This window comes from Filicampus tigris, chromosome 14 (assembly GCF_054856515.1).
Source record: "Filicampus tigris isolate MCC_2025a chromosome 14, RoL_Ftig_1.0, whole genome shotgun sequence".
Lineage (NCBI taxonomy): Eukaryota > Metazoa > Chordata > Actinopteri > Syngnathiformes > Syngnathidae > Filicampus > Filicampus tigris.
The window spans coordinates 11,746,430-11,762,867 of NC_141230.1; the positions used below are offsets into that span (position 1 = coordinate 11,746,430).

General features: G+C 43.6%; 1 protein-coding gene across 2 annotated transcripts in view; it reads right to left on the reverse strand.

Moving 5' to 3' along the window:
• The window catches only part of bcl9 (BCL9 transcription coactivator), a 43,901-nt gene that overhangs the window by 2,579 nt on the left and 24,884 nt on the right, over nt 1–16,438 (reverse strand). For both annotated transcript variants that reach the window (XM_086050995.1, XM_086050994.1), the window contains exons 3-9: nt 10,923–11,382; nt 7,883–8,187; nt 5,836–5,943; nt 5,544–5,730; nt 5,104–5,200; nt 2,840–5,018; nt 624–896 (exon numbers count right to left, since the gene is read on the reverse strand). In XM_086050995.1, coding sequence (XP_085907121.1) covers nt 624–896; nt 2,840–5,018; nt 5,104–5,200; nt 5,544–5,730; nt 5,836–5,943; nt 7,883–8,187; nt 10,923–11,203 — 3,430 coding nt within the window. In that variant the 5' untranslated portion in view covers nt 11,204–11,382. The remainder of the gene's footprint in view (nt 1–623; nt 897–2,839; nt 5,019–5,103; nt 5,201–5,543; nt 5,731–5,835; nt 5,944–7,882; nt 8,188–10,922; nt 11,383–16,438) is intronic.

Genomic DNA, 16,438 nt, shown 5'->3' on the forward strand with positions numbered 1-16,438 from the left:
TCCTTTGGATGCGCTTGTTGCCATTCGTGCAACAGATTAAGTCATGCCATGCACACACACACACACACAGATAAGTAAATTGAGACAGGCTCATCATTATTTCAGTATCTCTGATGTAGAGAGACCACATAAAGAAAAAAAAAACAAAAAAAAATTATAGTAAACTTTCAGACGCCCACAAGCCATTTTGAAGCTTGTTCAGAGCTTATTGAGCGTCACAAGAGCGACAAAACTTGACTCGATCGTATAGTGACAGTAGATGAATCCTGGGTTGTAATCATTTGAAAATGTTAATTGCTTCCCCTTCCAAAACAAGGTACCGGTATTCAATCACAGCTCATTTCCTTCTGGTGGACATCCAATGATGATATCATTTCCAAAAGTAGATGTGTTCAAATAATTTTTTTAACAGTTTATATTTAAACGAGTATTTAACTACACAATGTTGAAATTTCTGGAAAAATATGACCTACAAGTCGGATAAATTGAACAGGGCTCATTACTTTTTGACTGCCCCTCGTACTTTTGTGACAATTGTTAAGTTTGTGATTCTTCTCATGAAAAATAGGTACCATAATATTCAATAAGGGTTGGAAAAGGCTGCCATTGTACTACAACATTACCGTTGTTGTTGACTGAAGGCAGGTTAGGGGAGCGGGCCGGGGGCGAGTCGTCGTCGGAACTGGCTACCGTCTTGATGGCGTCGTGGTAGAGCGGCGTGGAGCTTGGCATGGCAAACTTGGACATACGCGACATCATAATGGAGAGCGGGTTCTGGGAGAGTGTGGGCTCAGGCGGGATGGTGTAAGGGCTGCCCGACGGCACGTTGCCCGGGAGGGACATTGGGCCAGACGGCGCGCCGGACGAAGGCGGGGCAGAGGCAGGGCCATTACCACCTGCGTGGTGCAAGTACAAAAACATGAATCAAAAACTGGGATTTCCTGGCATACTGTTATTTTAAACGTTGACACTTGTGACAATGTGCGGTAAACTGTATGCCCACAAGATGGAAGCAGTGGACTGCACACCCATAATACAGATGTGCCATTGGTCGAGTATAGGAAAGTGTCTGGAAACAAGACCAATCAGATAATCTATTTTATCATATATCTTTTTTAAGGCTAATATTTTTTGGGATGGATATGTAAAATACACAGTAGTCTGGTAGTATGTCCTCCTGGTAGTGAGAACGTGTGCCTCAATGTGTGACATATTGCTAGTTTTGCATCTGCATGGACACATTCATTCGGATTAAAAGACTGATCGGAATAAAAATGCTTTAGGTACACACCCCATTTAGAATATTCGGATTCGATCAAGCCCCTTCTGATCAACGTTTTATTCTGAACGATAGGGGTGGTTTACGTCGATTGATAATCCGATCGGCGCGCATGAAAACACTTACTCTGAAATTTCGGAACAAACAGTCTTTACCGCGCATGTCTGTGACAGTACGCGCGTTTCTGTTTTCCCCCGAAGCTTGTAGAAGCAGAGCGAGCGAAAGACATGTCGGGCGCAAGACTGACCTGGTACATTTGCAGCTCCATTAGGAAGTGTTAACTCAACCTAACAGCACAAACGGGAAAAATACATGAAATAACGCTAACGTTTTAAGTAGAAATGGACGGAGCCGATGTTTTGTTGACACGGGAGTCGCTACGGCTGCTTCTACTATTTCCGGCATATTTGGCCAAGCTGCGCATATCAGAATAATTTGTTCCGATCAAAAGTGTGATGCATGAACACGCAAGTCCTAATCGGATCAATATTTGTGTTATGCAAGAAAACAGTGCATCCGATCATAATTTTAATCCGAACTCTGATCGGATTAAAGTAATTTTGTCCATGTAAACATAGCCAGTGATTTAAATCACCGAAAGGTACCATAACTGACCAGGACTCCACAATGCGACATGAGATGCTAATCAAGGTGAGCTATTTTAAACGAAGAAGAAGTTCTCCCTAGTTAGAAGCAGAAGTTTTGTCCAATCAGAACTCGTTCGCTGGAGTCAACATGGGATGCCAACTGAAATTCACTGACACCCTAACACCACTCTGAGAGTGTGTGTTTAGAGAGGCAGAGCACGCACCCCTCTCATTCATTTCTGAAGACAGCCTATGTTATAAACCAATCAGCAGCTCACGCTTGAACAGTTTCCATCTGTACTGCCAGACACACTGAATTAAGGAATGGCACATTTGAACAACGCTCAGTTTCCGAACGGTCGGAATGAAGCAGTGCACGCTCGGAGATTATTTCAGAACGCAACCGTGATTAGGGAACAGGGATTTTGAGTGGGACTCCGAGCTTTTGGTCTCAAATGGATCAACCTCCGGAGCAACTTATACATCGCTGGCATCGGGCTGAAACCTCTGACGTCACAAATGTATATTTTGGTCAAATCTATACTAATGGTCATTCCACACATTGTGTGTATTTTTTTTTTTATTATCTATTGACAATTTTAAGTGAGGAAAATGGCTTGCATTATTAATGGTTGAACAAAACATGCCATTTTTTGGGTCTCCTGTAGTGATGATTTTGGCGGTACGAGGATTACGCCCGACGCCAGCAATATGTTTTGTTTTGCCCTTCTTCGTGATGCATTTTTTGACTAGTGCAACCTATACTGAGGGGCTGAGTTTTTTTCACTGAGTGAAAAAAATGTGGTAATTATGTTCTCCATATAATAAATACAACAATCAAAATTATAACAATTGGACAAAAACTCAAACTCAACAGCTTTTTTAAGAAACTTAAATATGCACGATGTGTATATTTGTCCATGTTCAACTACTAACAAGCTCCAAATACATTTTTTGCACAAATGTACTCTACCTTGCTCCATGTTCCCCATCATGTTTGGTGAGGTGAGACTAAGAGGCGGCTTGCCACCTTGTTGCGGCACTCCAGGACTCTGCATGGGCGGCTTTGGTGAGGAGGCCCATCCCGGCGAGGGATTGGGAAGAGAAGGAGACCTCATGTGAACAGGGGAGGCTCCCGCCGATCCCATCATGGAGTGCGGTGATTTCATTGGCGCCGATGACGGGGGTGCTGCAGGGGCTTGGGGCCCCGCCGGACCCGTAAGCATGCCGGCCAGCTGGGACGGTGTCTGAGGCGACTTGAGGTTTCCGGAAGGTGAGCCCATCATGGGAGACTGCACCTGCCTCAGAGGAGGTGACTTGAGTGGGTTGACGCTGGGAGAGTTGCCCCCACCTGCTTGGACATTCAAATCTGCTGGCTTGCGCCCTCTTTGGCCCTGTGGAGGGCCAGCATTGGGGGGCAGGTGATTCATGCGACCGTTGCCTCCCGTTGGTGTGGCTCTGTGTTCTGGGCCAAACGGTGGCTCTCCGTGCGGGCCCCTCATTCCGCCGGGACCCCCCGGGAAAGGTCGCCCAGGCCCCATAGGAAAGTCTCCAGGTTGTGGCTGCTCAGTGAAAGGCGGCCCTTGCATTGCCCTGCCTTGGCCAGCCATGTTTTCCATTGGAGGGCCTCCTCTCATTCTCATCATCTCATCCGGACTCATGTTCATTGGAGGATCTCGTAGCTTGGAAGGATGCATGTGAGGTCCTGGCCCTGGACCAGGACCCATGCCGAACTCAGGACCCATTTCTCGAGCCCCCATTCCCTGGAGCCTTGCCGATGGGCTCATAGGACCGTCACCGGGCATTCTTGGAAACATACCCATGCCATTTCCTGGTTCCATTCCACCTCTTTGGTGGCCCATCATCCTTTGCATGTCCATCATCATGCCAGGGGGAAGGCTTTTCTCTCCTCCCATACCTTGGTGGAACATAGCTTCTTGAACTGACTGAGGGTTTGGGAAGCGCTCCCCTCGACCACCGGGGCCAGAAAACATGGACCCCGGACCACCAGGAAACCCTCGTGCGTCTCCCATACGAGGTGGAATATCGTCAGGCCACCCCATTCCGGGCCGCGGGGGTCCCTCCATCTCAGGATTGATCATTCCTGAGAAGCCAGGCATCCTCTGCATGTGAGGGGGCATGCCTCTGGGGCCGGGCCCGGGGCCCATGCCCATGCGTTCTGGGTAAGGGTCTTGTGGCCCACTTGGTCCTCCCCACATCTCTCCTGGGCCCATCTGATAGGGCGGCGGAGGTCCTCGTATCATGCCGCGTGGACCGTGGGTGTGCATCATCATGTCTGGAGGAAGTGGCCGATGTTGCATTTCTTGTTTCTTTCTCTTCTCCTCGTAAAACTCCTGCTGTAACTTCAACCAAGCCACCTGTTCCGGGGTCATTTGATCACCGTCTCCACAGCCACCCGGACCCCCCATGTGGGGACCCATTTCATCCTGCGGAAAAGGAGGCATATCTCTGGGCCCATGGGGAGGTCCAAAGGGTGGACCTTGTGGGCGAGGTCCTCCTGGCCCACCAGGTGGTCCAAGGCTTTGAGATTGTGCCATCATGGCCTGCAAGGGGCCTGGCTCAGACCTCCGCGGAGGACCATCGGGGCCTCCATCGTGGGGCCCACCGTGTGACTGTGGAGGCCCAGGTGGTGGCGCGTCGCGGTCATCTGGAAAGAGCATGCGTTGGATGTCTCGCAATGTCTGCAGCGAGCGCTGGCGATGCTCCAGCTGCTCTTGGGATAGACCTTCTGTGCTGGCCTCCATATTTAAAAGCTCTTGCGCCAACTGTTGCTGCTGCTGCTGGGGCGTCAGACCCGCCCCCCCAGGGCCTACGCCCTGCCCCACTTCACCTGCCGTGGGAGCATTGAGGCCTGCCTCGGGCTGGCTCATTGTTGGTGTCTGGTCAACTTGGCCTGCGTTGTTGCTGGGGCTACCGCCGGGAAGATTCTTTGATTCAATGCCCGCGGCTGATGAGCCATCTTGTGGAAGAACGCCAGACTGGCTCCCCTGGTTTGTGGACTGGGATGGGGCTGGCTCTGCCATGCCCGTTAAGGACGGCTTGGTTCCAGGCGGGTGGCTCTGATCTTGGCCATGGGACGGCGTTTGCTGGGAAGGCTTGGAGTCATTTCGGAGGGCATTTGCTGCATTGTTCTTTGGTAAAATAAATGAATAAATGATTAGAGAGGTGTACATGTTTATGTGTGATGAATGTAGGTGCATTTTAGGATGTATTTACCAGAAGAAGGTGAGCTTTGTCTTTGCTGTTGGAGATGTTTTTCATATGGAAGGTGATGATGTTTTCTGTATGGCCAGTCAAAACTGCATCAGCTGCCCTGTAGGCAAGAAGAAAAGCAGAGTTCACAAACGGACACAATTATATTATTTGTATTCAAGTGGCAGTGATCATGGCAAGATCAGAAAACAGACAACCACTTTATATGCACACCCACTGAGAGAGTTCATTGTGGGGAAATATTTGGTCTTTATTGGCATCAGGATTTAATTTCCATTTGCTTCTGTAATCAATAAAATTGTTAACACTCTAGTTCAGCACTTCTGCTGTTTTTTGTACTCATCGCACCAAATGAGTGAAGCGTTACAGCAATTTTTCACTCCAGCCACAAATGCCCCCGCACACTTTGAGAGAATGAATAGTGTTCCGTCAAGATCCCTTACTTGTTAGCCATTTCTGTGGTGAAGACATAGACGAGTTTGGAGCCTGGTTTCTGGCCACTAGCAGGTTCCGTCGTGGAGCCCTGGCCACCCAGTAAATTGTGGGAGGGCGTGGAGGAGCGGCTGAGTCCAGCGTTGGAGGTAGAATGGCTGACAGAATCTGGTGGCTTCACGTCACTGGAGTTACAGTCTGCGACAAGACAAGACGTTGCGGCTTTAGGACATGTTGCAATGCACTCATGCGTGGAATTGATCAACAGATGGACCACCAAAACATGCTTGGAAGCACACTTACTGAAGAATCCTTTGTCATCTTCATCACTTTCTCCCCCGGAGCACCAGTCGGCTCCACTGTAAGGCTGCCTCCTCTCTGCCACACACATCCTTTTCACCCTGCTACTGTCTGTACAAACACACAAAACCAATAGTGGTCTTACACATGGCAATGTGACTTACAACGAGAAACATGTATGTGTACACAAAGTATGTTTTATAGTGGTATAAAATAAACAAAGTCCACAAAAGTTAAAAATCGAGGCAACCGGACTCTACTTGGTTGTTGAATCAACGTTTTCAACAAGCAAGAATCCAGCTGCTTCGATTCAACTTTTGTGCATTACAATGGACGAGATGATGGAGAATAACATTCAGTTAACGCAGTCCTTGTTAAATAGTGGAGCGGGCCCTCCTGGGGGCCGAGGTGCAATGCCACTAGTAATGGGACCCCGGGGGACATGTTTTTAATTAAGTGTAATTGCACATTTACCACTACTACTACTGGCAGTGGCGATTATTTATTTTATTTTATTTCAGGAAAATTGATGCACTTCAAATCTTTTCTGATACAGACTAAGACACAATGTTAAAGTTACTTTCCATTTTAAGTTCTTCATTTAAGATCTATATATCTTTATTTTTTCTTTTCTTTAAAGGGGAAATTAACCCCAAACTTTGTTTCAAGAATGTTCCCAGCAGGCCCACTAGTTGAAACATGGCATTCTGATTAATATTGCGTTTGTGTAATATGAGTTAAGCAGTAAAATCCACCCGTTTTTGTTCAACTCCATGGAGCAGCCATTTTTCCACTTGCTGTCATCTGAAAATGACATCAGAGTTGCTCAGGGCTCTGCTAACGACCAATCATGGCTCAGCTTCAGAAAACAGGTGAGCTGTGATTGGTTGTTGCCTGAGCAACTGTAATGTCATTTTCAATCAACAGAAGTGACAAAATGGCCACCCCCTGAGATGGATAAAAACGGGTGGATTAACTCTTATTCCACAAATGCAATATTTATCAGAATGCCTTATTTGAACTAGTGGGCCTGCATAGAACATTCTGAAAAAAATATGTTTGGGTTGTCTTCCCCTTTAAAGGCGTTTCTCACATATTGGTAGACAGGCGGCGACAGCCATATGTATACTGGCCTTTAAGATAGAGTTGGTGAGGTGCATGCTTTCTTTCTTTTTAAATACCGGTGTTTAAAATAAAATGTATTGAGCCGTTTTTGATACCGAAAATTCACGGTACGGTACTGGTACCAGTATCCTGTGTAAAACTAGTAAATACCGTATTAAAAAAAACAACTTTTAGGCCAGAAATATAAAACAACAAAATGAAAAGGTCCTGTTATAAGTGAGAGCGTTTTCCTGTGCCGCGTGACAACATTCTGCTGTGAAAACTATTTCATTGTCAGCCTTTTATAATCTCAAAATATATTGATAGCTTCCTAAACCGAGGTCCAACTAGAAATAAATGGCCGTAGACAACCGCACAATATGCCGCTGGGATCCTCAAATTGTTTATGATACTGCATGATGTGCACCATAAAAATTGTTCAACAAACAATCATGCTCTAATAAGGTCAACTCAAGATTATTCAGTTTCCCCACAGTCAAAAATGTCCTCATTTCCTTTAAATAACTCAACTCCTCATAGCTAATGCTATTCCTCTTTAGACAGCAAACTAATTGAGATTCAGTCAACCGTAAAGTCAAGTAGTGCATTCCATTTTGTCATGATTTTTAAAAAAATGCAATTCATCAACATTCCACTCCAAGATCAATTGCGCTATTATGTCCATACTCAATAAGAGATCATGTCTATAGCAACTGGATATGACAAAGGGTCATCATGAGTTACAGGCAAAACCGCATTCAAGCATTTCAGATTTTGTTCTGTTCTTTCAATGGTGAGCAGTTAAAAGCTTCATTACGAAGAAAGACGGCGTAATTTCCCTATAAAATCATAGGTGCTGACAGCAAATCTTTACAAGGCCTCTGAGTAATACCGGCCCCTGAAACCTGCTCAACATGAATCAAGCGGCCGTTATAAGATGCCTTACCTTTATCCTCACTGGTGGGCGTTCCGCTCTCCGGCTGTTCGAACGACTCCACCGATGTGCTTCGCTCCCTTTTCACTTTCACTTTGGAGCTGGGGCCGGAGGTCAAGCTCTGGCCATTCTTCAGGCCGATGCCCCCTGCCACGCTTTGTGCTCCCTTGGCACCCAGGGTCTTGGGATCGCAGGGCGACTGGCTGCCAGCACTCCCTGGCTTACCCTGATTGGGCATTTTAGAGTCCATCTGGGAGGCGGTGGAGGGGGACATGACGGGAGGTGAGCGTACCATGGCCTCCGTCTTAGGTTTTGGGCTGATGCAAGGATGAGACAAAAAGAGTCAACTTTCTATTCGTCATGATTATTATTTTTTTTTTTTAAATCAGGCAAAATATTTGATTGGTTATGCATGAGCATGAACAATAAAAGGGAATAAAAAGAGAGGAAGTTAAAGAGGTTAAACAATTCGGAGTTTAGACAATTTTCGGCTAACATACGCCTCCAGAGTCTAACAAAATCACACACATTCTCAGTTTCTACCATCAGTATCACAGGATTATTGTGTTTTGGGAGGGATTGTCATTTTTCTTTTGTAAAGCAAATTTGTGGGGCATCTGTGTAAGATATGATATGTAGTCCAAAATGGAGCAGCAGCTTCACCAAAAGAACATAACAAGAGAAGGTTGCAGGCAGGAATAATGTAGAGTAAACCAATGCAAAAATGAGCAATGAGAGCCCAGCATCATTATACAGGCCATCACTCGGTCAAAAGTAGATTGTTTTGATTTAATGTTTTATGATTAACAGTGGTTAGCTTACTTTTAAGCATGTATGACAATTCTAAAATCATAACAGCAAGATGCAAAATATTGTGTGTGTGTCCTGGGATTGATTATTCCTAGTTCCATTATTTCCTATGAGGAAATAGGAGATTGAACAGTGTTCCAGATCGAACTGTGTTCAAGTCACTTTAACAAAAAGGAAGATCAAAGAAGAAATCAAGTGAGGTAACCCATTAGGGGTGTAACAAAAACAACTTCAATTGAAAAATCGGGTTTGAGTTTAAATATGTGACTGCATCAAGTTGAACCGAATCGTTTATTTAATTAATTATTTAATTATAAAAAATACTGTGATACGTATTGAATCGTCTTTTATTGGAAAGATACTATATCCTTCAAGGAAATGGCACATTTACAGTAGCCTACTGACAAGTTCATTCACATTGTAAATGACAACAAGAAACTCATTCCATCAGGTTGAATCTCATCATATTTGTTGTATGTTGTCATGTTAAAAAAGAAAAGGCAACCATTGGCAAAAATAAATGAATAAAATTGGCCGATTTTCGTTGATTTTAAAAGAGCAAGTATCGATTACATCGGCTGGACAATTAATCAGTCGGGCTCTACTTATGATCAAATTTGGGACATATTACATGAGTGGAGGGCTCAATGTAGGTTATTTATTGTTATTTATTATATTTTTAAAATATGAGGAATTAAGCTTCTAACCTTGAAAGCTAGTGTTCTAGCTCATCTGCAGCCCTCCATGGAAAGAATACAACATTGCAGACATTGCCCCCGTAGAAATGACTGCTGCTGCCCTACTAGCTCACTATGAAAGCAGCTCAGTCTCGTCGAGCAGGACAAATCCAACTTTCAGAGAACTTTTTTGCCACACCCTAATCCCTCCCTCCCACTCGCCCTCATACACACTTGTACAAGCAGTGTGAAACGAATGCCAACAAGTCCAAAAAGCACAACCACAGCCTTGCTCACTATATGTACAAACTCATGGGGCTGCTGCGAGTAGAAAAGCAGGGCAACGCCAGGAGAGTTTTGGCAGTCCAGACAGCTGTTTCCAGAGAACTAAAGCATGACTTTGCAGGGAAAAGTTCCAAAGACAATGCACTCCCTGAACCCAGGGACATCTCCGGATCACACATGAGGACCTTTGCTTGAGGCCACAAGGACATGTTGGGATTGGACCTGAATTTGATTTCACTACAGCAATCATACAGTAGTGACATACGTACATGTGAAGAAAAGACCATAGAGCCATGTTGGCTTATTGATTACAACTGGGTTTTCCCCCCAAAATTTTCCACACTTCCCTCACGGATACTGTGAAACAAGCCAATTGATCAAAGATAATATCAAATCAAATCCTTTGGTATTTTTATAACCACTGACAGCCATCAGGCTCTTTCTGAAACAAAAAAACAATGCAAATTGCCAATCATCTGTGAATGAAAAGTTTGATTCGAGCTTTAACGAGCCGGCGTAGTCCCACAATTATTACAACAGTAAAGACAGGTGCTATAGTGTCATGGTGTTTACTCTTCTATGATGAATAAAGTTGTTGTTAGCACACAGTTGTTGCCTGCGCATTATTGACATAAAAATCTGGAGATTAAGCTTCACTTTGTGGTGTTGCCTTTGTTCCTCGCTGCTGATCTACTAAATCTATTTAAGATGGAGGCGATTGGGGGTTAGCCTTAAGTCGTCAGCAAGCTAACGTCGGACTCGTCTGCTAGCTTCCACTGCGCATGCGTGAGCACTACTTTACTGGACCCAATATCTGCAATTGGCATGTTAAACATGTATCGCAATTATCTACCAACTCTTTCTGCTTGTTTTCAACCTGTTTGAGCAATTTGACCAATGATTTTGTAAATATCTGGAACAATCTGTTTTACGGGCATAACAAGTTAATGCTCAGAGTGATATCTGGAACAAAATACGAACAATTCCCAACAGTTGGCAGCTCTGACTAATGCACTCTAGTGTATCAATGAACACAAACTTTCACAAACAAAATCTTGTAGGTCTTCCCAGAAGAACGGATGCTTTTAATGCTATATAAGGGTACCAATGCCATGTTTTCTTACATGTTCAGTCTAACAGTCGAATAAGATGCATGTACTTCCTCAGTGCACTTAGCTGATAAATATGCTTTGCTAAAAATGTCATAAAAACAAATGTAGGGTTATGAAGTCAAGTCATGCTCATCATGTAATTGCTACATGGATTCTGGCCCCACTCACCTTTGTGTGTTGGTGGATGGGGAGTTCTTTAGCCTATTGGAGTGCATTGATGGGGTTACCAGTACGACAGAACAGGGCGAAGTGAGGTGCTGGTGGGGACTGCCCGCGTGTGCGAGCGGCGCCTTGGCACGGATGTTCCTGGAGCCGGGATTCCCGAGGTTGCTGAGGTTCCCCCGTCCGTCCTTGGCCTCCTCTCGCTCCTTCTTGCCGCGCTCCTTCTTGCTGAAATGTGTCGCTGCTGTACCTGCCGCCGCTGGCCTCTCCTCTTGGACCTCCAACATTCTCCCTCACGTCCTTGTCTATGTGAGTGTGTGCGCCCGCCCCAATATGTGTATGTGTGTGGTTTGTTTGTGCAAAAGAGAAAATGTGTAAAAACAATAACAATAGTCCAGGAGTCTTTTCTCGTTCACTGTGTATTTATGAAACTCCTCAAGGGGGCTTTCAATGGCCCTTGGGCACACTGCGGAGAAAGAGAGGGAGAAAAAAAGAGAGGCTGTTAACAAAAATGGAACACTAGACTATATTCTAGGCAAAACTAAATACATACAGTACATTAAAACCTCTCAAGTTGAACGCCACTGATGATGTAGAATTCTTAAAAATTTTGCTTTTTCGTTGTTTTTAGACCACTTACTCCAAAAGGATGTTAAGATGTCAGTAATATCTATTTCTTGTTGGATCATTTCCTATGGATTTTTTTCCTTTCAAAACATGAACAAACTACCAGCATATCAGATCAAATTGTTCGTTCTGCAGTAATTTTACAATTTTTTTTCTTGCATCACATTGCCTTTGCAAGCATAAAGATGGCTGTTTAAAGTTTCTCATCCTTCGTGAGTAAAAAAAAAGAAGTAAAATGGACACGATAGGAAGCTATATTTCATAGCAATTTATCAGCGGAGGCCACAAGAGCAGCCAGCCAGTTGAAAAGGGAAGAAAAACAAGTTACATTCAGGTGTCTGATTTAAAGTGTGTGATATTCACAGAGGGTGTTTTCATGTGACATACATAATATACTTATTATAAATGTAAACATTTTTAATCTATTTTTTTTTGTAGTTCCCTGCTGACATGCACTGCGCACACTAACAAAAATTTATGTGAATATGGCGGAACGTGTTTACAAAAGCACAGCTAATGCTGCTAGGAATGATGAAGAATGGTTTGTCGACACATTGAAAACTTGTGACAAAGCACAGTACTGGGCAATACAGCTGAAAAGTGTATCACAATACTATAGCAAGTAAATATTTCAGTCAATCACGGCGGACCCGTTTTCTGAAGCTGAGCCGTGATTGGCCGTTACCCCGTTTCTGCTAACCATATTTTCCGGACTATACGTCGCTCCGGAGTACAAGTCGCATCAGCCATAAAATGCATAATACAGAAGAAAAACCATAAGTCGCACTGGAGTATAAGTCGCCCCCCTCAACCCCCTCTCGGAATCCAAGTTGTCTCTGTTTGCGTAACGCAAATAAATGTCTCCATATAAATAAAATTAATAGAATTGTGCACTTAGTACACATCATTTCCACAGAGTTACGATGGTAACATTTAGCTAACATACACACGTGTAGCGTTACAATAAAGTTACGGTAAGATAACTTTAAACTCACCAAAACGGTCGTAGATCGATTAATTAAGTCTTTTATTTAACGCCTACCATGTAGAATGTTTCCAAGTCTCCAAAAGCATTTTTGTATTCGGTCGTAATTATCTGTTCTCTCCTCCGCTCTCGTGCGTGCGTGTGTGTGTGTGTGTGTGTGTGTGGCTGGCTGATGACGCAAGACCATGCACTGCCAGGCACGGCGCCTTTTAAAGGAACAGTACACTATTTTGTATAGATGGATTGATAGACAAGTCAAATTGTCTTTTTTATCATACTATTTTAATTACTTATTTAACACAATGTTAGATTTTAACCGTTTAAATTATTCATGCATTTTAATAGCTTTTAGGATTTACCTTTATGTTCTTTATATGGGTTAAAATAACATGTGAAATGATATACAGGTAATAATGTGTTAGTAATTTCACAAAAGTCGCTCCGGAGTATAAGTCTCACCCCCGGCCAAACTATGGAAAAAAAAAAAACGTGACTTGTAGTCCGGAAAATACGGTGACTCATATTCCACAAAAGCAATATTAATCAGAACGCAGTGTTTCAATTAGTGGGCCCGCATAGAACATAAAAATATGCTTGGGTTGAAAACTCTAACCATTGAATTTTAATCTTATACATTCAAAAAGAGAGAACGTGTTGCGTCGTCATATTTGTTTATGAAATTTGTACAGGCCCGGTCGGGCCAGCATTAATGAACTTCAGGTGGTCACAGTCATGAAGTTGCCACAGTTAATAAAGAACCCTACAGTGTCTCTATTGCTTCAAGAGTCAGACATGATGAATCAATTAGTCACAATCATCAGACTTGTCAACTATTGATTATTACACCCATGCACAGTCAACATTATAGATGTGTCGTTACGGTTCAAACATGATTGGTTCATTGGCCAGATGCAGCGGCTCGAAGGCGCTTTCTCAACACAACCAAATCGCACCGAGTTTGGAAGCAGCCTGAGACCCCCTACAAGAGGTTAGTTTGGCCTGCAAGCTTAATTGGGGTTTTCACAGCCACACCCGACCAAAGAACTGCACCAAGCGCAAAAACTTGAGTGACACTGAAACAGTGATGAAAGGGCGCTAAAAGATAATGCACAACTGAGCTCCAAAATACCTAACTCCTCTAACCGGTTTCACCTTTCAACTGTAAAAGGCTCAGAGGAGTTTTAGGGTTAAGCATGTGTGTCTTAATGTGCAGCACAGTGTAGCAGACAGTGAGGTGTAAATCCAGATGGGTGGGGGTGAGTAGCCTTTGTGTACTGGTGAGCAAGCCGGTGGACTGCATGCGAACGCAAACCAGTCAGTGAAATTACATTGTCATCCCCAAAATATTTAGCAGATCTTCCAAACGCTCCACATTGTAAGTGGCTCCAGAGTTCTCCTGGGGAGGAGGTGGACCGTTTGAGCGTCTGGGAGGGGGTTCGAGGTGGGGGTTGTCACCGAGAATGAGGAGAAAGGAAAACAAGACTCCTGCTACTACAGCAGCAGCAGCAGCAGCAGCACTAATCTCTCAACAGTCTACTACAAGCAAAGTGATTTACGTCTACGCTGGACCTATCGCAAAGTCACGTGAGCATAAGGAGGCTGCTTGAGCACAAGAACAGAGAACCCTTGTGTGTCCAATTTACACTGTTTGGACAAACCTCGCAATAAGGAAAGCAAAAAAAAAAAAAAAAAAAAAAACACCACCATGAGTGGAAGTTCCTCAGTGTGCTCAATACAGATCACACACTGTGATGTGGTTCCGTAATTATTTACGAATCACTAGTAAACTGGATGTATGTAAAACGAACAAAAAAAAAAAAAAATAAAAAAAAGAAAAAGTAAAGAGGGGTTTTGGATGATGATGGTTTGTTAATGTCATTGTCAATATGCATTCATTCCAGTCCGGAACAAAAGTCGGGAAGAGGCAATTTCGAGCTTTTAATGAGGTAATAATTAAATAGCAGTGTGGTTCATCATGTTCTTCAAAGAAAGATGGGAGGCAATTTCGATATTTCACCCTCTGTGGTGTCTTGTGATTAGACGATTTAAAAAGGAGGGAAGGGTAATGATGCAGACTAGATTCCTCAGAAATATCACAGAATTAAAAACGTCATTTATCACGGTCAGAATTCAGCATTCGTTGTGGGAATATGTATCGGAAATGCCAGGTTCAAGTTTAGAGTGTGTCCTGATGGGGTTTATTGTGTCAAAGCCCTACAAGTAGCCTGTGATGACATTCTTATTGCTGAACAATACGGTATACTAGCATCACTTGGCAAAAAGATCTGCTCTGATCATGATCTGAGTTTGTTTTCCAACAATTCAAGATACAACCATTTCATCTTTTGCTTAAACAAAAGAAAAGGCGGAACAGCAGGGCCTGGGGCTTGGACCAAACCTCTAACATTGTAATATACAAGCCAACTCTAACAAAATCAAGTTAACTCGAGTGTACTGACTCCTGTTAAGAAACACGAGCACGTCAACAAGTGAATGCAGCCGCGTGTTAAGCCCAACGGCTGAAAACACACACAGGGTAGCGACGCTGAAGGGTTGAAGACGTATCTACTAAGAAAATTCACTTTCTTCCATTTCAAATGGCGCGCTCCTACTTTTCATGTTGCAAATTCATTGCCGCAACAGACCATTTATAGGCCGTGAATTAATTTTACTTGGAATAATTATGCTGCTTGTTGCTCTCTATGGATGGGCATTTGACTAAATTACCTTTAACTTCAATCTACCTCTGAATGTTCGAAACTCTTGTTTCAACGCCAGTGCCGTCTTGAGCATAATAATGCCGCCTGGAGGAGCTGCCGTAGCGGAGCTCCACATAGATGCAGCCATAATTGCAGAGGTTGCGTTGGTCCTCTTTGGACAGCAAGTTAGGCAAGAACTCTGCTGTTTAACAACCAAGTACTATTGTACACTCCACTTGGCTTCAGCTGCATCAAGACACAATTAATTGATCATTTTCACACAATTGACCACATTTGTTACAATTCAAATCACATATTCCTTTATTGTATGATTCCCAAATAAGCTGTTTCAAGGCTGAAAGCGCTGAATTCCACATAGCCGACAAAATCCTTGGGCATTTCATCTTGCCTCTTAGTACAATATGAAAACATTTTTGCAATTCAGAAAATAATCCAAATCTGTTTCGGAAAAAAAAAAAAATCCACAATTTTGTGACTGTCTCTGTTCAAACTATCAACCGTGCACACAAATTTGGAGGAGGCAGGAGAGCAACTAATCCCATTTGAATCAGACAGCCACCAGCAATTGAATGTTTCCCGGGTCGCCGTTTGACAGACAGTCTTGAGCATTTATTGTTATTATTTTATATTTACAGAGATACCAACCCCTATCATAATTGTAATTATGGGGCTGGGCTTAAGATACCGGACAACAGCCCACATTAGTCCCTTAAGGTCAATTCATTTTGTCTGAATCAGTCTGTTAGAATGTATTTCATTTAAATGTATGTATGTAAATGTATGTATGTGTTGTTTAATATTGCTAAATTGTATGTACCGTATTTTCCGGACTATAAGTCGCATCGTTGCAAGCAAGTGAACGGGAAATGCAAGGAATCTCTACAAATTAGCGTTTACCTGCAACTTTCTGCTTCTGGACAAGAAGGCACATACAGTTCTCTTTCCACTTGGAGTGGGTTTTCACTAAATGCGAGCATTTCATTACACGCTTATGTCACGGCAATGCTGAGCTTGGCGAGCGACCCGTCTGAGCTATGTCAACCAGACTTGCTCCGGAGAGGATTTATACCTGTGTTTGGGGTTAATGGTCTGGGATCGACAGTGGGGGTGGGGGTTGTTGGCCTTGCATTAAAACCACTGTCCATCGACGTTAATTCACCTCACTGCTTGGAATTATTCTGAGACTTCTC